General features: G+C 35.7%; 1 protein-coding gene across 1 annotated transcript; it reads right to left on the bottom strand.

The window, feature by feature from the left end:
• Positions 1 to 10,530: 10,530 nt before the first annotated feature.
• LOC131802461 (trissin-like) lies at positions 10,531 to 13,930 on the bottom strand. The gene is made up of 3 exons (XM_059122808.1): positions 13,727 to 13,930; positions 11,097 to 11,190; positions 10,531 to 11,036 (listed from the first exon to the last, which is right to left on the bottom strand). Exons 1-3 carry the CDS (start codon positions 13,815 to 13,817, stop codon positions 10,763 to 10,765), a joined length of 459 nt encoding a protein of 152 aa, XP_058978791.1. The 5' UTR covers positions 13,818 to 13,930; the 3' UTR covers positions 10,531 to 10,762.
• Positions 13,931 to 21,074: the final 7,144 nt, after the last annotated feature.

Here is a 21,074-nt window from a genome sequence, read left to right as displayed (position 1 = left end):
ACACAAACGTTGTTTTTATAAAAACAACAATAATGGGATTTTGCCTGACGATTTTGCAACAACAAAATACTATGGTATCCCAAACAAGCAAGCCAAACACTGTTCTATTAATAGACACAGGCACGGTCGACGAAGGGGTTTTTGTTGTAACAGACAAAACAAACTTACATGGTTATGTTACTTCGTTCAGGTTAAACGAAAGCATAACAAAGTGGAGAAAGATGTAAATGTTTATAAGTGCGGTTGTAAGATTTAGAAGATTTTCCAAAAGAATTTTAGTTTTATGTAATTCTTTTGTTCCTCTTCTATTGAGCTTACGATCTCGTCACTTGGGTAAAAAATGTTTTTTGTCATAGAAGTTATTTTTAAAATAACTTCTGGGGAGAATATCCCAGACAAGAAACAAGGGAACTGATGAGGATTGGTGGCTCTTTCCGAAACCTAGGTATTCCCTGCCTTACCCCCTGGTAAACATTACCATCGTTCTCCACTCATAAACAAACGTTGTTTTTATAAAAACAACAATAATGGGATTTTGCCTGACGATTTTGCAACAACAATTCTCCATTACAATATTCAAATGCGAAACTTGAGAAGAAAATCGGTGAATAATGCAGCTAAAATCAACAAAACACCGAATACAGGGGGGGGGGGGCTATACGAAGACGTGGAACTGCACGGACAATTTTCTGTCATAGACTGTAATATTAATTACTAACTTCAAATACCAATTTTGAAACATATTCGGTGAATAATGACGCCTAAATCACCAAAATACCGAAAACAAATATATGGGGGCTATACCAAAACGTGGAGCTACACAACCCATTTTCAATACCAGAAATCCTGCAAACATAATGCACATTCGAGTAAAATTTTATCAACCTATCTCATTTCTTCGTTCGGAAGCTAGATTGATTCCACAGACGGACGGACATCGCTAAATCGACTTAAAATATGATGCTGATGAAGAATATATTTACCTTGTGGGGTCTAAAATGAATATTTCGAGGTTTTGTGATAAGTCTGTATTGTCCCACTATTTTAGATTCAATTTTGTGGAATAATCCCCAAATTCCATTCTTGTTTCGCGTGTTTTTCCCAATATAAGAATTTTCTTCCGTCTGTCTGTCTGTCTGTCTGGCTGGTGCGCACGATAACTCTCGAAGGGAATATCCGATTTGGTTCAAACTTGATGCATCGTAATATTATTGTCCAACTTAGATCGAGTTCGTAGATGGGCCATATCGGTCCTCCTCTCCCACACAAAAGGTCGAAATTTTCAAAAAAAATATATTTTTTGCACAGAAAGAGAGATTTTGCTCCAACTTTGCAAATCCTAATATTTGCGTCAGTGTGCTATGCCAGGTGTGAAAATGGACAATATCGGTCCACTCCATCAAGTACCTCCTCCACAAATGATCAAAATTTTGAATAATTACAAATCTCATAAAATGCGATGTAAGAGTCAGATTGTCTTCAAATTGCATACAACCCCAATATTTATATTAACCCAAGGTCTGGTGTTAAGATGGACAATATCGGATAACATCCGATTCAATTTACACTTGGCATATCTGAATATTTCCATTAATCACAGGATCTGTTATAAAAATGGTAGAGATAGGACCTTTTGGTACCTCCCCTACGAAGGGTCAAAATTTTGAATATCCATGGCGCTCATATAACGCGATATTAAAATCCGATTCCATTCAGACTTGGCACATCTCAATATTTCCATTTACACAAGATCTGTTATAAATATGGTAGAGATCTGACCATTTCTTCTGGTACCTCCCCCAAATAGGGTTCAAGATTTTGAGAAACCAAACGAAACCAAATTTCACAGATATAAACATTTTTGCCAACACCAGATCTGTTGTGAGGATGATACATAGCTGCGAACGTCTTCTGGTACCTCGCCCTGCAATTCTTTACAATTTGCTTTATCTAAATATTTCTCTTGGGATGAATATGGGTTGTATGATGAAGCTACCATTATAGACCACACCTGACACATCGCATTATTTATGTCGTATTTATTTAGGTCCGATATGAAATAAACAATATTTACCTATTATTTCAGAACCCACTCCATAGAGGGTCAAGAGTTTTAATAATCATAACAGAATTTTTAAATAATCGAGCAAAGGGGCGTAGTATCGAAATTTAACTAAGTCAACCTAGAACTTAAGCCACTCAATAAAGCTTTTTATATGTTCTTACCTTTAGTCAGATAAGGATCGTCAAATAAATAACGCCAAGACCAAGACATGGATCTACATTGTCCAATTTGTAAGAGCCAATGAAGCAATCACTATTAAAAGTTTGTGTTCTAAATAGAGACAATTTTTTAGGTGTCCTAAGATTTAAAGTCACACTATTAGCACTGAACAGATGTACAAATGAGTAGATATCTTGTTGCAAATTAAGGGACCTGATGAGGGTCCATATTGCAACAAAGTTTGACATCATCAAAAAAAAATTAGGTATAACTGCATAACGTATAACCGTTTAAAATACAGTACAACAGGTTAAAAAGTATCAGTCGACAACCAATATTAGATTATTTGAATATATTTTGAATTATGTAATGATTATTCAAATTGTTGGTGCCGTCTCATAATCCCAACGGACATAATCCGCATTACAATTATGACCGTTTTGTGACCGTCTAAGAAAACATCCGCCATAATCCCCAGAAAGTAGCGGACATAATCCCCTTAATATTGGCTTTGTCCAAAACGAATGTGGACATGGACGGGTGTGCGAAAAAAAAAAAAGATTTTCTACTCTGGGTATGTCCCGCACGGGCTAACGTGAATCCAAGTTTTCCAAATTTTAAACGTTATGTAAGCACCCGGTCTTTCGCCGGGTCTTGGTATTTTCTCCTTTGAGTATTTCCAACAGAGGCTAACGCGAACCAAAGTTTTCTAAATTAGTTTCATTTTGTCCTACTACCCATGGGGAATAGGTCCGTTGTGGAAGCGAACATAATCCCCACTTAATTATGGGGATTATGACCGAAAAAAGGTAATAATCCCCATAATTGCAATGGGGATTATTATATATTGAAAATTGTAGCCCTTTGTGGGTCCGATAAATATCAACTTTACATCATGTTAAAAAAAAATGTTATGTGTATGTGTAGTATTTGAAGAGGTTTGGATGCTTGTTCCGCATTCTTTGAACGTTTTGTTTTTCAAAATCTTGAACCCTATGTGGGGGAGGTACCAGAAGAAATGGTACAATCCCTAGCATCTTTATAAAAGATCTTGTGTTTATGGAAGTATTGAGATGTACCAAGTCTGAATGAAATCGAATCTTCGTCCGATTTGCCTTGTATTGTGCACCAAACGTGTAATATCAGCCCGAATTGTATGGAATTTTGTATATACACCCAAATTAGGTCTGAAAATATGTATGCCAAATTTGATCGAAATCGGTTCAGGTATAGCTATAGCTCCCGCCGCCGTAATATGCACTCTGCAACAACAATATTTGGGGAAATATATCAAATGCAGCTCAGAAATACATTTGCTAAATTTTATCGAGATCGGTTCAGATTTGGATATAGCTCCCATATATAACCTCGTCCGATTTACCTTTTACTGTGCACCAAACGTCTAATATTTGTCCAAATGGGATGGAATTTGGCACTTACGACCGAATTGGATCTAGAAGCTAGTATGTCAAATTTGGTGAAGATCGGTTCAGATATAGCTATAGCTCCCATATATATTGTTCATCCGATTTTTCATATTTGTTACCCACAGCCGTAGTATGCACTCCGTAACAATGATATTCAGGGAAATATATCAAATACAGCTCAGAAATATCTTTGCCAAATTTTATCGAGATCGGTTCCGATTTGCATATAGTTCCCATATATATTTTTATCCGATTTCAAATTATTAATTGGGCACCAAATGGGCAATACAAGTCCGAATTTAAAAGATGCAAATGCTTCGGCATATTTAGTCCTTTGAACTTTAAATTATAATTATAATCATAGCGTGTATGATTGAATTCTCCCATAAAAACTTTTATTGTTATGTCGAGCTCTACTAAATTAGCAAAGTGGTGTAGGGTATCATAAAGTCGGCCCCGCCCGACTTTAAGACTTTCTTTACTGGTTTTATGATCGTTTAGGTTATTCAAAATGTTGATCCTTTGTGGGGTAGGTACCAGAAGGAATGGTCCGATCTCTACCATCTTCACACCAGACCTTAATTTGATAAAGGTATTGTGATGTGTTTAATTTAAAGACAATCGGACTCTTACATCTCATTTTACATGAGTTGAAATTATTCCAAATTTTGACCCTTTGTGGGGGAAGTACTTAATGGAATGGACCAATATCTTTTTGTACAGCTAATTATACCCTACAACACTATGTGTTGGGGGTATTATAAGTTTGATTGGGCCAGAATTTATGTAACACCTCGAAATATTGGTTTCCCATATAGGAAAGCATATATGGATCTTCCTAGCTCGCCGAGCTGAGTCGATCTAGCTATGTATGTCCGTCCGTCCGTCTGTCCGTCTGTCCATGTTAATTTGTAATCACGCTACAGGTCGCAATTATGACCCGATCCTTACGAAATTTTGCACGAAGGTGGGGTTAGGGTCAGAATAGAAGCCTATTTCTTTTGGAGATGATCGCCAAATGTTTAGGGGTTGAAATGGACCAAATACTGAAAAAATGTCGGATTTTGCAGTAGCTATACAGGTCGCAATTATAGACCAATCGACACGGAATTTCGCATGTAGCTAGAGTTTAGGGCGGGGAAGAAGCCTATCAATTTGGGTGGTCACCGGATAATATTTAGCGGGTAAAATAGACCATATCTTTTGTGTTGAAAAAATTCAAAATTTTTCATTAAACCGCGAATATTTTAACTCCCGGCGAAATCACAAAGTCATGACAAGGTTACTTCTGATCTTTACATTGATGTTAACATCCATCAAATGGGATATATAGCAAAATATGTGCGATATAGATGTCTATCAAAGAAGATATGCTTGAAAGATCTCTTATATGTCGAGAACGGCTGAACTGATTTCGACAGTTCTCATTAACTCAAAATTGTCTCTTGGCAGGAAAGAAAAAACATCTAAAAAAATCGCATAAAAACATCTCTCTAAAGATGAAAATATTGATTTTGTAATATTTTCTCATATTTTTTTGTAGACAAAATACGAAAATATCCATTCCAGTGACTTTTTGGAGAATTCACAAATACAGGAAAGACGCACTTCTGACTATTTCGTTAAGGCTGATTTCGTTGAAGAATATAGTCAAATGTCAATAATAAATGTTAATCTTTTGCCATTTCTGAAAGATTATAGGTCTTTGGGAAATATTGGTTCCAGATCTAGGAAGACCATTTACGTGCAACATCTACCAATAAATTGGAAATGAGCAAATTAGTTTAAGTTGCTATTGTTCGAAAATTAGAGAACGAAACCTTTCGAGTATCTCGCCTATATAAACTGTATCATTTATTATAGTGTTGTAGGGTATTCAACGGTCGGCCCCGCTCGACTGTAGTTTTCGCTTACTTGTTTTGTAATACCCTTTTAATTTTCGACGTCACTTATATTATCAGATTTAGGATAAGGAATAATAAAACTTGACCACCATATTTGAGAGAAATAACCAGATCCCAAAGAATCATTGAATATAGTGGTTAGGGTGAGTAAAGTTCATATACACATGAATTTAAAATGCAAACCCCAGCAGCAGCAGTAGGGGAACTACAACTTCTTAACAATACAGTGAAACTAATTTGCGAAAATAATTTAATCTACTAATAATTGTAATTACCGTAATAATCAGATAAAAGCTTAGAACAGAATGAAAAAATCTCTGCAAACAAATTTGCTATATTAGGGTGGTGCCCAGATTTCCAACAGCCAAGTTTCATGCTACTAAGAAATTCGCGAACTTTACGTTCTGAATTTACAAATTTATAAACATTTTTAGGATTCTTCAAAAATGTATTTTTCATTTTTCTTAAATAATTCAAATAAGACTTTAAATATTATCAAGTAGGTATTACATTCTTTGAAATTTTTACGAAAACGCCTAAGATTCGGACTAAACCAAACTGGCCCCGAGTCGGAATAGAGCTTAGATAATGGGACTGATACAGCTAACGCATTATTATATACAATGTAAAAATTTGTTTCAAAAATACAACTCCGAAGCTAGAGTCTTGTGACTTTAAATTTACTAACAACACATGCAACAAAGTTGTTAATTTGACACTTCTCTCGCAATATTGTAATCACGAAATATGAATGAAACGTCAAGCATTTTGCACAATATCAACAAAAAAATTCATCTATGCACTCTTACCTTTAAGCTATGTCTGCTCTCTTTAAAAATATCATTTATATTATATTTTTATTCTTTCCAAAAAAAAACCAGTTAACCACTTCTACACGTGCTCTCCATTTAACGTTTCTAAAAATAATTGATTTTGAAATGATTTTGTTTTTATACATTTGTTTCAAAAAAATAAATACAAACACTGAAGTGGCAGAAGTTGCGAATATTAAACAAAAGTGTTAGCAGAGCCTCAATTCCTGTTCTAAGTAAAGGTGGGAATACATAAAACGGTTTTTTGATTGGCTTAAAGGTGCAGGCACATAAAGAGCTTTTATGGCTGGCTGTGGTCTGTTCCAAAACTGCAAGAAGGAAGAAATTTTTACTACAACCGATTTTTATACCCTCTACCATTCTATGGAGGGTATATTAGCTTTGTCATTCCGTTTGTAACTACTCGAAATATTTGATGATTTCAGCAACATTATTCAACGGAATCGTTTTAAATTTCGTATTGAAAGATCCTGATGGGTACTACAACCTATGGCAACAAATTTCTTATGAAGGCCCACGGCTTCGTATAGCCCCCATATAACAGTACCTCCCGATAGTCGGTATTTTCATGATTTTTTTGGACATTATTCACTGCAATTGTTTCAAGTTTCTTATTGGAAGATCTTAAGGGGTACTACAACATATGGCAAAAATTTTCTTATGCAGGTCCACGTCTTCGTATAGGCCTTATATGACGGCACTTCGGTATTTTCATGATTTTTGCGACATTATTCACTGGAACTCTTTCAAATTTCGTATTTGAAGTTCGTAATGGGTTCTACAGCATATGACAAAAAATTTCATAAGCAGGTTCTCTTCTTCGTATAGTCCTCATATAACGGTTTTCGATTAAGTAGTAGTTTTGGTAGTGGTAGTTTACGGTTTTTTTTTTTTTTTTTTTTTTTTGAAAATCTTCAATTTCCTTCTAAATGGTAGAGGGTATTAAAAGTTCAGCCCGATATCGAAAAAATTGACTGATTTTGATTGGTTGATGACTTAGACTGGCTTCTTCGTAAAAGACAGAGGAGCTTTAGGTTGACCGAGATTAATTTCGGCCCTTAATTTATTCTTGTTCTCCCTACGCTTCTTTCTTCTTTTACGAAGAAGTCAGCCGATAACTTAAACCAATCAAAAACAAAAACGATTTTATATATTCTCATCTTTATATGTGTTCTCACCTTAATTGCTTTGGGATTTGGTGTACAGGAGAAAAAAATGGATGAATTATTCTATTCTCAGCAGAGTTTTTAAATTCTCATTGCGTTCTCTGTTTACCGGCGATCGATTGAATAATGCAAGCGCCAGCATTTTGCTCACTGCCCGTCAGATAAGAACAGCTAGATGACGGTTGGATTTTCCGAATGTTTTGCCACACAAAGACTCATACCACATTTGACCCTTCTCGAATGTTTTGAATCGCTGTGCTTATTTTGATATTGCAAATATGCTCAGTGCATTCATGCTGATACATACTCGTATTGTGTCAAATGTTTGACGTGTGAAAAACCTACTCTATTTATAAATTAGATGTTACGCCCTCTAGAATGACACATTTGACAAATGTTTTAATTTATATACAGAGACAATGAACTGAAAATATGCATTTATAAATGTTTTTATAATTATCACAAACATTAACAGAGTATTGCTGGTGGAATCAGCCGTAGGTCATGGTCTCAAATAATATAACAATGCCACAAAAATTAATAAAAGAAAAACTCATTGAGAACTAAATTTACCGATAAACCAAAGGAGCAGTATAACGACCCAGTCAGCGAATGACTGTCGGTAAGAATACAAACAAGATAAAAAGCTGTAAGTTCGGCCGGGCCGAGCTATGAATACCCTCCACCATTTGGAACGAATTTGGAAATTTTCAAAAAATAAAATCCTTAAAAAATTCTGTTCAAATTTTAAAAATACCGATTATAGCCGTTATATTGGGGTCTATACGACGTTGACCTACATAGGCATTGTTTGTCATAAGCCATTACCATATTCAAATTCGAAACTTGAAATAAACGGTGAATAATGTTGTTAAAGTCATCAAAATATCGTATATGGGGAGGTCCCCTTATATCGGAGCTGTGCGAAGACCTGGACCAGCATAGACAATTTTCTGTCATAGGCTATAGCATCCATTACAAACTTCAAATACGACATCTCAAATAATTTCGATGGGTATTGTACCTAAACTCGTCAAAATACCGAATATAAGAAGGTACTGATACATGGGGCCTACACGAAGAACTGGACTTGCATAGACAATTTTCTGTCACAGACTGTTGTTCCCATTACGAACTCTAAATACGTAATTTGAAACATTTCCGGTGAATAATGACGCTAAAATCATGAAAATGCCGAATATTGGGAGGTACCGTTATATGGGGGCTATACGAAGTAAGTCCACGTCTTCATAGCCCATTTCAAATACCAAAAGTCCTGCAGACATAATATACATTTGAGTAAAAAAAATAAAATTGTAATTCCGTTTGTAACTCCTCGAAATATAATTTTAGACCCCACAATTTATATATTGATCAGCATTAAATTCTATGTAGATTTAGCGATGTCCATCGGCCTGTCCTTCTGTGGAAATCACTCTAGCTTCCTAACGAAATGAAGTAGGTTGATAAAATTTTACTCAAATATATACTATGTCTGCAGGACTTTTGGTATTGAAAATGAGCCATGTAAGTCCACGTTTTGGTATAGCCCCCACTTTAATGGTACCTCCCTATTTTCGGTGTTTTGTTGATTTAAGTGACGTTATTAATCGGAAAGATTTCAAATTTGGTATATGAAGTTCGTAATAAATACTACAGCCTATGACAGAAAATTGTCTGTGCAGTATAGCCCCCATATAACGGTAACTCCCGATAATATACGGGAATTTTCATGATTTTGGATACATTATTCACCAAATTTTAACACCCTCCACCATATATAGTATGTAGGGTATATTAACTCCCTTATTCCGTTTGTAACTGATCGAAATAATCATTTAAGACATACCCTTCATCAGAACAAAGTATATATGGTCTAAGACGATTTAGGCCTTCCCACTCCGTCCGTCTGTTTTAATCACGCTAGAGTCAAAACGAATAAAAACGGGAAGCTAAAATTTTTCACAGATCAGTCTTTTGTCTGTAGGCAGGTCAACTTTGAAAAAGGGGCTATATCGGTCCGTGATATAGTATAGCCCGCATATAACAGTTCCCCCCGATATTCGGTATTTTTATGATTTCAGACAAATTTTTCAATGGAATTGTCTTCAAATCCACACAAGAAGGAGTTCCTTCTGAGTACTTTACCCTTTAGAGTATTATCTAAATAGATCCACGTTTTAGTATAGATCCTTTTTGGTCCTTTGGCACATTTTTGCACAGATTTGTCTAAAAGTTGGAATTTGTAGTTCATAATGGGTTCTAGCTCTGGTGGAAGAACATTGATTATTTAGGTTCACGTTTTCCTATAGCACCCATATAACGATACCCACCGATACTCGGTATTTTGATAATCCTAGTCACATTTACCCACTAAATTGTTTCAAATTTGATATTTAAGAAGATTTGGTAAATGACAATCCTTGAAGTAGAAAATTTTCTATGGAGGTTCTCGTTTAGGTATGGCCTCCATACAACGCCCTCACCCACATCATGGTTTTTGGAAAAATTTAACAGCATTATCCAAACGGTCTTACTGGTATCCGTAGTTTAAAGTGAATTACGATTCAATTCAAATACTCTCTTTATAACCTGTTTTCTTTACCCAAAGCTGGAGGGCATTAAAAGTTTGGCCGGGATGTTTTTTTTTTTCGTTTTTAATCTTTAAGGCTTAAGTCATCGGGTGGCTTCTTCGTAGAGGGACAAAGGAGTTTAAGTTCAACTTAGTTCGATTTCAGCCATAGGCCCCTTCATTCTTTTACGAAGAAGCCAGCCGATGACTTTAGCCAGTCAGAAAAGCATTTAATGTACTCTCACCTTAACTCACACCGACTAAAAATAAGTGGGTAATGTTCGATTCTACCGAATTTAATGCAATTTTTTGTAGTAACCGCTCAAGAAAACAAAACATCCAATTAAATACCAAAAAAATAAATAATCATTTAAAATTGTATTTCTTTTTCAGTTTTTTTTTTTTTTTTTTTGTTTGATGGGAACATTAGCGGCGTGTTGCACCTAAAAATATTTGTACAAAATCGTTTAACATGAGTATGTGTGTGGGTATGGGTATGCAGGAAACATCTCAGCATTAGCATCAACATGGTCGTCATTATCCGGGTGCGTTGTCATCAAAGAGGAATTTTCATCATAATCATTTGCAGCATCGTCGTATGGGGGAATTGATAGGTGGCGTCCTTTCGATATGCATTTAGTCGTAGTAGGCTTGTAAATCTTCAAAGAGTAATGTATTATTGTGGCGTTCGGAATTCAGTGGTACCAGGGTCCTCGAGAAAAATCGATCTTGTTCTCGTTGTTGCTGTTCCATTTCCCGTTGTTGCTGCTGTCGCCTTTCGTGACTCAATTCATTCTGGGTGTACATGGCACGTCCTTGTAACATTATGAAATCGATCAGCCGTTTATTTGTTATCATTTTCATGGCATTCGGATCGGTACGTTTACGTAAGTAGTTAAAGCAACAGGTCCTGCAAGGGAATAAAAATATTGTAAGTGATATATGAATAATGGATGTAAAATAAACTCACCTGAAATGCTTCGTTCCACAAGCACTGGCACACTCATTTCCGCACGAATCACATGGTATTGCCGAGGATGTAAATATCTGCATGAACATCACACCTACATATATAATGATGAAATTGTTAATGAAGTACATAAAAGTTCAAACAAGTAAAAAAGCTGTAAATTTTCAAAAAAAAAAAACAAACAAACAAACAAAATTCTGTTAAAATCTTAAAAATACCGACTGTAGCCATATATACGACGACGTAGAACGGCGTAGGCAACTTTTGTCATAAGCCATTAAAATATTCAAATGCGAAACTTAAAAAAATCGATGAATAATGTAGCTAAAATTATACCAATATAGGGAGGTAGCATTATATGGGGGCTATACCAAAACATGGACCTGCACAGACAATTTTCTGTCATAGGCTGTAGTACCTACTACGAACTTCAAATACCAAAATTGAAACAATTCTGGAGAATAATGTCTCTAAAATCGTCAAAATACCGAATATCGGGAGGTACCATTATATAAGCGCTATACGAAGACGTGGATCTGCACAGATAATTATCCGCTACAAGATTCCTTAATAAGTACCCAAGCTAATCTACAGGATATGCAAAGCTATGGTTGCAAGAGACCGTAATAAGTACTCAAGCTGGATCAACAAGGATATGCAAATTTACGAGGATATCAAGGATCTTAAAGGATTCTAAATACACTACCTGGATTAAATGATTCTTCTGAGGATTCACGACTTAGAGACATGGATAAGGAATGATGATCAAGGTTAGTTTTCAATAAGTCACCTATAGTAGATTGGTGTTCACTGTTTGCCTGTCTTGCACTGCGCAAATATGCAAATAACCATATTATGTAGCGCATTTGCGAGCAGCCTCTTGGTCATTACCAACTGAACAATTGACAAAATATCCAAAAATGTGATATCATTTTATACGATCAAGACTTGCCTAGTCGAAATAACGGTTTTAGAACCTAGGTCTATTTGGAGCAAATCCGTTTCAGGACATTTGGAGTCTATCTAGCGATGACCGGCCATCCGTCTGTCTGGTTGGTGTGCACGATAAGTCTCGAATACTCCCGATTTGATCCAAACTTGGTACATCTTAGTATTATTGTCAAACTTAGATCGAGTACGGATATGTGCACTATCGGTCCACTCCTTCTGGTACCTCCGCCTCAAAAGGTCGAAATTTTCAAAAAATATATTTTTTGCACAGAAAGAGAAACGATAATTCGATTTTGCTCCAACTTTGCAAATCCTAGTATTGGCGTCAGTGCTAGGTCAGGTGCGAAAATGGACAATATCGGTCCACTCCATCAAGTACTTCCTCACAAAGGGTCAAAATTTTGAATAATTATAACTCTTATAAAATATGATGTAAGAGTCCGATTGCCTTTAAATTACACACATCGCAATATTTTTACTAACCCAAGGTCTGGTGTGAAATTGAAATATATCTGTCCACTCTTTCTGGTACCTCTCCCACAAAAGGTCAACATTTTGAATATTCACGAAGCTCATAAAACACGAAATTAACATCCGATTCCATTCAGTTTGCACTCAATATTTCACAATATTTCCATAAACACAAGATGTGTAAAAAAAATGGTTGCGATCGGACCATTCCTTCTAGTACCACTCCCACAAAAGGTCAAAGTTTTTTATAATCAAAACGATGATTCGAAATAAGCATCCGTTTCTCTTCAAATTACGCACATCACAATATTTTTCTTAACCCAAGATTTGGTGTGAAATTGGAATATTTCGGTCAACTCCTTCTGATACCTCCCCCACAAAAGTTCAAAAGCTCATAAAACGCGAAATTAACATCCGATTCCATTCAGACTTGGCACATCTCAATATTTCTATCAACACAAGATCTGTTATGAAGATGGTAGAGATCGGACCATTTCCTCTGGTGCCTCCCCCATATAGGGTTCAAGATTTTTGAAAAACAAAACGTTCAAAGAAAGCGGGATAAGCATCCAACTCTCTTCAAATTTCACACATCACAATATTTTTGCTAACATGATCTGTAATGAAGATGATATATATCTGCGAACCCCTTCTGGCACCTCACCTACAAGGAATAATGATGTTCAATACTATTATCTGTCATAATCTGCGATTCTTTATAACTTGCTATATCTAAATATTTCTCTCAACCAGAAACCTGAGATGAATATGATATTTATGATTTCGTATAAAATTGGATATGAATGTTCGATTTTCTTGTAAATTTTCCCATACCAATATTTTTGTCTCTATTAGATGAAGTATGAAAATGGAATACTTCGGTCCACTATACCTGTTACCTCACGCATACGTCACATTTTCCAAAAATTTGCATATATCTCATATAAAGTATAGGAAGTAGTCGATATAGTTTAAATCTGGCACGTTGTAATATTTTTATCAGTCTTAGGTCAAATACGAATTGGTTAATACTGACCAACTGCTTCCCCCATAAAGGGTCAACATTTTGAATAATCATAACTGGGGACATAAAATAGCAAAACCGACTGACACTATTTTACTTGATTTACAAGAACTTCTAAAATATTTTAAACACATTAATTCACACAAATAAAAACAATACATTTATGTATTTAGTGTATACTTACAAAACAGCAGCACATGGAAATGCACTTTATAATGCATTTTTTCCTTCGATTTACTATCAATCATCTCCGTTCCAAAGTCTAGCAAAGACATTCAAAAATTGAAGAAATCTTTTACTTGTTTTTATTCTTTTATTATTTATTTAATCACACAGACTTAATTCAAACTATGTTTGAACTAAATTTACTGACACAACTGCTCCGAGTCAAAGCTGAGGAGAAAAAGACTCCTAACCTGTAGATTAACGCTTTTATATCCTTGATATCGCTATTATCCTTCAAAGGCAATAGCAGGAATAAAGTCATCCAAGCATGCACAAATTATTTATTTATTCATACAAACGTATCATCACCATCTTCAGGACGGTCATATCAACCCACAACGATTTGGATACTGACCAAGTTGTAACCCTATTCGTTGTTGTTCAAACACTTGCATGGAATTTTAAATATTTTCTTTTATCTCTTCGATCACGGTCACTACAGTACATCATAGTACAGGTGGTATGCAAAGCTTACTACATGTCCAGATTAACAAATGTGTAACTGTAAGGATTAATCTCTTTTTTCAGAGTGGTGATTATGTTAGGCATGAAGCGTTTCTATTGGTATTTTGTGGTATTGCCAAAAAATAAGAATCTATTTTGAATCTCAAAACATCAGCCTTATAATAGAGTACATCCCATTCGACCACACCAACGTTTTTTTTCGCAGACAAGTACACTTGCATTTCTTATCAACATTAACAATATACATAATGGGAATGGTCACTAACTTTATTTGCATCTAAGAAAGGATTTTTATGTCGATGACATTGCTATTCAAATCGACTCACATGTTCGAAGGTATGAAAGGGTTGTTTGAATCAACATTTTAGTCACATGTTACGACAAAAACCACTTTTATTTTAAAGTTTTCCAATGAAAAATGAAACTTTTTAAATCAAAAAAAAAAAATTGTGCAACTGGCATGTAAATGAAGAATAATAAAGGGAATCGAAGAGGTCCTTTTTATATTCTCCACCATACTATGGAGGGTAAATTAATATTGTCATTCCGTATGTAACTCCTCGAAATACTCATGTCAGACCCAACAAAGTATATATATTCTTGATCAGCGTAAAATTCTAAGACTATATAGCCATGTCTGTCTGTCTGTCCGTCCGTCTGTCTGTTGTAATCACGCTATCTTTCGAACGAATTGAGATAGAAGGCTAAAATTTTGCACACATGTATATTTTGACAGTAGGCCATATTCGGTATTCATTATTCACCGAAATGGTTTTAAATTTGGTGTTTAAAGTTCGTAATGAATACTACAGCCTAAGGCAGAACATCGTCTATGCAGTTCCACATCTTCGTATAGCCCCCGTATAACGGTACATCCCGATATTCGGTATTTTTAAGATTTAAGCGACATTATTCACCGGAAATGTTTCGAATTTTCTATTTGAAGTTCGTAATGGATACTACAGCCTAAGAAGGAAAACTGTATGTGCAGGTCAACGTCTTCGTATGGCCCCCATATAAAGGTACCTCCCGATATTCGGTATTTTAATGATTTTAGCGACATTATTCACCGGGATTGAGTCAAATTTGGTATTTGAAGTTCGCAATGAATACTAAATCCTAGGACAGAAAATTATTTGTGCAGGTCCACGCCTTCGTATAGCCCCCATATTATAGTACCTCCCGATAATCGGTATTTTGATGACTGTGGTTACATTATTCACCAATTTTTTTTCTAAGTTTCGCATTTGAATATTGCAATGGCTTATGAAAAAATATTACCTATGCAGGTCAATGTCGTCGTATTGACCCTAATATAACGGCTACATTCGGTATTTCTAAAATTTTAACGGATTTTATTGTTTTTGAGAATTGCCAAATTCGTTCCAAATGTTGGAGGGTATTCCAAGTTCGGCCCGACCGAACTTACAGCTTTTTTACTTGTTATGTTTAACTTTTTTTATCAACCTTCTTGTGGTTCAATTGTAATATCAAAATACAATTCGGCTGGAAATACATAAAGAGCATATTTGGCTGGCTTAAGTCATCGGCTGGCTTCTTCGTAAATGAACAAAGGAGTTTTAGGTTGACCTAGTTCGATTTTGGCCCTAGGCTCCTTTGTTCATTTCCGAAGAAGCCAGCCGATGACTTAAGCCAGCCAAATATGCTCTTTATGTATTTCCAGCCTTCTTGCTTGTGTTCGCATATTCTTCTTCTTCTATATCTATAAAAGAGGAAAGTGTTAGTATGTTTGTTTGTAATTTATGGACTCCAAATCCGCTGCACAGATTTCCCTGAAAATTACCAAGTATACTACAACAACGCCTGACAGTAACATATGTTTTATACAATTTTGAAATTCCTGGCGATATAGCATCATCAGAATCGTAATCAGAATTCGTCGATTACAGATGCAGTCTCCAAAATTGGGATGCATAATGGAATTTGGAACAAGAATAAATTTGCCAAATTATATTTAAATCGGTTCAGATTTGAATTGTCCAGCAACATCTTTCTGAAATATTAAGGTAGGTAGGTAAGGTTTTATTCTCTTTTGTAAGGAAAATGCGAAAAGTAAACAGACGGTATTCCTGCAGAAACTTGCAACTAATCAGCTGATTTGTCAAAACAAACCTATTTGTATCCCATTAAAAGAATTAAAGGAAAGGAAGTAGCACCAATTTACAAGTTTTATAAATAAAAATAAATTAGCAATAACATAAAAATATGAGCATTAAAAGAATGATAAATTTTCCTCGGAATCCTTTAAACGTGTTGCTAATGGCATTTGCCTAAAAATGTTGGAAATAGTCTTTTTTATTTTTTTATTACATATTAATATTTACGTTTTTCACATTTTCTAAAGTTGTTCTCCAAAAACAATTAGTCTTGCTAATTCCAAAAGAGCATATTTTCAAATTTGAAGCACAAAAAGAAATAAACAAACAATAGAAAACATCTGATTGAATGAGAAGAAAAAGAGTTGCAAGTGTTTGCAGGAAGAAATTTGGCCAGCAAGAATTTGCAAACTCTCAAAATGTCTCTCTCCGACCGCTCTCTTCCAGTAACAATTTGTAACAATTGTTACGAATTTGAGGGTAACCAGACATACCTAATGTATATGTTTTTTACAAAATGAGGGCACCAAAAGAAACAAAATAGGAAGTAGCTTTATTCCATGGTAGAAGAATACAGGTAGATGATGCATCGACGCTTGGGAATATTTATGATTTAAAAATGTTTAAATGCTTTTCCAAAAATAAGTCGATTTGTAAATGTTGTCTTATACGACGCCAATCGTAGGTTTAACAGCTAGCATCTGTATCGATGCGACTACCTGTACTCTTCTGCCATGCTTTATTCTACCTCCTGTTATTGTACAATATTCCTACAGACGGTGCAATATTCTTACAGTCCAAAGCAACTGATTTTAAATTTTTTATTTCGAATATCATCCCATTCCATAGAAAAACATGTGTTCATGACAAACTCCTGTATTTACGTTTGTCCCACAAACGCACCACTTGTACGAGTCTTGGGTGAGAATACATAAAACGCTTTTTTGACAGGCTTAAGCCATCGGTTGGCTTCTATAGCGTATGGTAAATAGTATAAATTAGGGTCAGAAATCGAACTAAGTCAACCTAAAACTCCTCTCTTATTTTACGAGAAGCAGAAGAATAGTAGAATACAGGTAGAAGCATTAACTTTCGGAAACATTGATATGTCAAAAATTGTTAAATGTTTCTTTAAAAATAAGTTCCAATACGACGCCAATCGGAGATTGTTATGATATGCATTTTTTAGCAATTTTTACAAACTTGAATAATTTTTCATTCAAAAATTGCAATTCCAAAATGGTTTGATAGTTCAGCAGCAGCAGTCAACGGCTGGCTTCTTCGGAAAAGAACAAAGGAGCGTAGGGTCAGAATCGATCTAAGTCAACCTAAAACTCCTCCAATGAAATCTTGTTTTTATTTTTGACCTGGGCCTCAATTCTTGTTCTAGGAAAATGTAAAATGAAATCTTGTACAGAAAAAAAAGATATGACAAACGTAAAAAAATATAAAGGAAATACTTTTCATTTCAGGTTTTCTTAAAACGAGAATCCAGCGCTGTTGCATAAAAGTTCTTATAACTTTATTTTGGCTTGAGATCAGTTCAAAAATCAGTGTATTATTTGTAATAAAGGGTGATTTTTTTGAGGTTGGGATTTTCATGCATTAGTATTTGACAGATCACGTGGGATTTCAGACATGGTGTCAAAGAGAAAGATGCTCAGTATGCTTTGACATTTCATCATGAATAGACTTACTAACGAGCAACGCTTGCAAATCATTGAATTTTATTACCAAAATCAGTGTTCGGTTCGAAATGTGTTTCGCGCTTTACGTCCGATTTATGGTCTACATAATCGACCAAGTGAGCAAACAATTAATGCGATTGTGACCAGGTTTCGCACTCAGTTTACTTTATTGGACATTAAACCAACCACACGAATGCGTACAGTGCGTACAGAAGAGAATATTGCGTCTGTTTCTGAGAGTGTTGCTGAAGACCGTGAAATGTCGATTCGTCGCCGTTCGCAGCAATTGGGTTTGTGTTATTCGACCACATGGAAGATTTTACGCAAAGATCTTGGTGTAAAACCGTATAAAATACAGCTCGTGCAAGAACTGAAGCCGAACGATCTGCCACAACGTCGAATTTTCAGTGAATGGGCCCTGAAAAGTTGGCAGAAAATCCGCTTTTTTTATACACAAATTTTGTTCAGCAATGAGGCTCATTTCTGGTTGAATGGCTACGTAAATAAGCAAAATTGCCGCATTTGGAGTGAAGAGCAACCAGAAGCCGTTCAATAACTGCCCATGCATCCCGAAAAATGCACTGTTTGGTGTGGTTTGTACGCTGGTGGAATCATTGGACCGTACTTTTTCAAAGATGCTGTTGGATGCAACGTTACGGTGAATGGCGATCGCTATCGTTCGATGCTAACAAACTTTTTGTTGCCAAAAATGGAAGAACTGAACTTGGTTGACATGTGGTTTCAACAAGATGGCGCTACATGCCACACAGCTCGCGATTCTATGGCCATTTTGAGGGAAAACTTCGGAGAACAATTCATCTCAAGAAATGGACCGGTAAGTTGGACACCAAGATCATGCGATTTGACGCCTTTAGACTATTTTTTGTGGGGCTACGTCAAGTCTAAAGTCTACAGAAATAAGCCAGCAACTATTCCAGCTTTGGAAGACAACATTTCCGAAGAAATTCGGGCTATTCCGGCCGAAATGCTCGAAAAAGTTGCCCAAAATTGGACTTTCCGAATGGACCACCTAAGACGCAGCCGCGGTCAACATTTAAATGAAATTATCTTCAAAAAGTAAATGTCATGGACCAATCTAACGTTTCAAATAAAGAACCGATGAGATTTTGCAAATTTTATGCGTTTTTTTTTTTTTTTTTTTAAGTTATCAAGCTCTTAACAAATCACTCTTTATTTTAATTATACCCTACATTTGTGCATTTGTTTGTAACATCGAGAAGGAAGCGAGATAGACCTATAGTTACTTTTGAGGATCTCCATAGAATCACTTTCTGAGTTGATTTATGCATGTCAGTCCGTCTGTCCATGTATGATTGAGTAGGCTTGATCACACACAGTGGAAATACAATCAAACTCAATCAGTCGGTCAGATGCAACATGTTCATTCGAGTTACTCAAGCCAAACGAAAAAGTTGTGATCAAACATGTATTGATCGAAGTTTTGTGATCGTAATCAAACAGCTCACATGAGTTATTTGTTTACGAACTTATGATGAATTGTTCATAACGGGTCGATCATCTATGATGAGTCTGATCAGTTTTATTTATCCTAGTTAAGTGAGTGATTTGATTTGATTAAAACACAAATGTTCGAATTTGAGCGAAATCATGATTGTAATTTTACTAAGGATTTCATAACTAAAAGATGTCCCTATTAAAGAAATTGGTACAAATTATATTTAATAAGCCTACAATTTTTCATTTTATTTGGGTTTTTGGTATGCTAGACTTCAGTAACTTATTTGATAAAAAAACAAGTAAAAAAACATTAAGTTCGGCCGGGCCAAACTTTTAATACCCTCCACCTTAGGGTAAAAGAAACATTAGAAGAAATGTGGCAAAAACCATTAAAATGCCGATTATGGGGAGGTACCGTTATATGGGGGCTATACCAAAACGTGGACCTATAATTACAATGTTTCGCCACCGGAGCTGGAACCCATTATGACCCACAAATACCAATTTTTAGACAAATCAGTGAAAAAATGTGGCAAAAACCATCAAAATACCGAATATCGGGAGGTACCGTTATATGGGGGCTATATCAAATCATGGACCCATACATGCAATGTTTCGCCACCGAAGCTGGAACCAATTATGACCAACAAATACCAATTTTCGAACAAATCCCTGAAAAAATGTGGCAAAAATCATCAAATTACCGAATATCGGGAGGTACCGTTATATGGGGGCTATACCAAAACGTGGACCTATAATTACAATGTTTCGCCACCGGAGCTGGAACCCATTATGACCAACAAATACCGATTTTCAGACAAATCCGTGAAAAAATGTGGTAAAAAAACTAAAATACTAAATATCGGGAGGTACCTTTATATGGGGGCTATACCACAACGTGGACCTATACATGCAATGTTTTGCCACACGCTCAGGGACCCGCTATGACCTACAAATACCAATTTTAAGACAAATCCGTGAAAAAATGTGGCATAAATCATCAAAATACCGAATATCGGGAGGTACCGTTATATGGGGACTATACCAAATTATGGACCCATACATGCAATGTTCCGCCACCGGAGCTGGAAACCATTATGACCCACAAATACCAATTTTTAGACAAATCGGTGAAAAAATGTGGTAAAAAAAACTAAAATACTAAATATCGGGAGGTACCTTTATATGGGGGCTATATCACAACGTGGACCTATACATGCAATGTTTTGCCACACGCTCAGGGACCCGCAATGACCAACAAATACCAATTTTAAGACAAATCCGTGAAAAAATGTGGCATAAATCATCAAAATACCGAATATCGGGAGGTACCGTTATATGGGGACTATACCAGAACGTGGACCGATATATCTGATTTTCAATACCAACCATCCTAGACACAATGCAAATAGCTCTGCTAAATTTTGGAGCTCTACGTCAAATAATGTGGGCTGTATCGTGATTTCAACAGACAGACAGACGGACATCGTTAAATCGACTTAGAATTTTATGCTGATTATGAATATATATACTTTATGGGGTCTAAAACGAATATTTA

Source organism: Musca domestica, unplaced genomic scaffold (assembly GCF_030504385.1).
Source record: "Musca domestica strain aabys unplaced genomic scaffold, Musca_domestica.polishedcontigs.V.1.1 21, whole genome shotgun sequence".
Classification (NCBI taxonomy): Eukaryota; Metazoa; Arthropoda; class Insecta; order Diptera; family Muscidae; genus Musca; species Musca domestica.
Note: the sequence above shows the minus strand (reverse complement) of the source record. Positions and strands in the feature narration are given on the sequence as shown.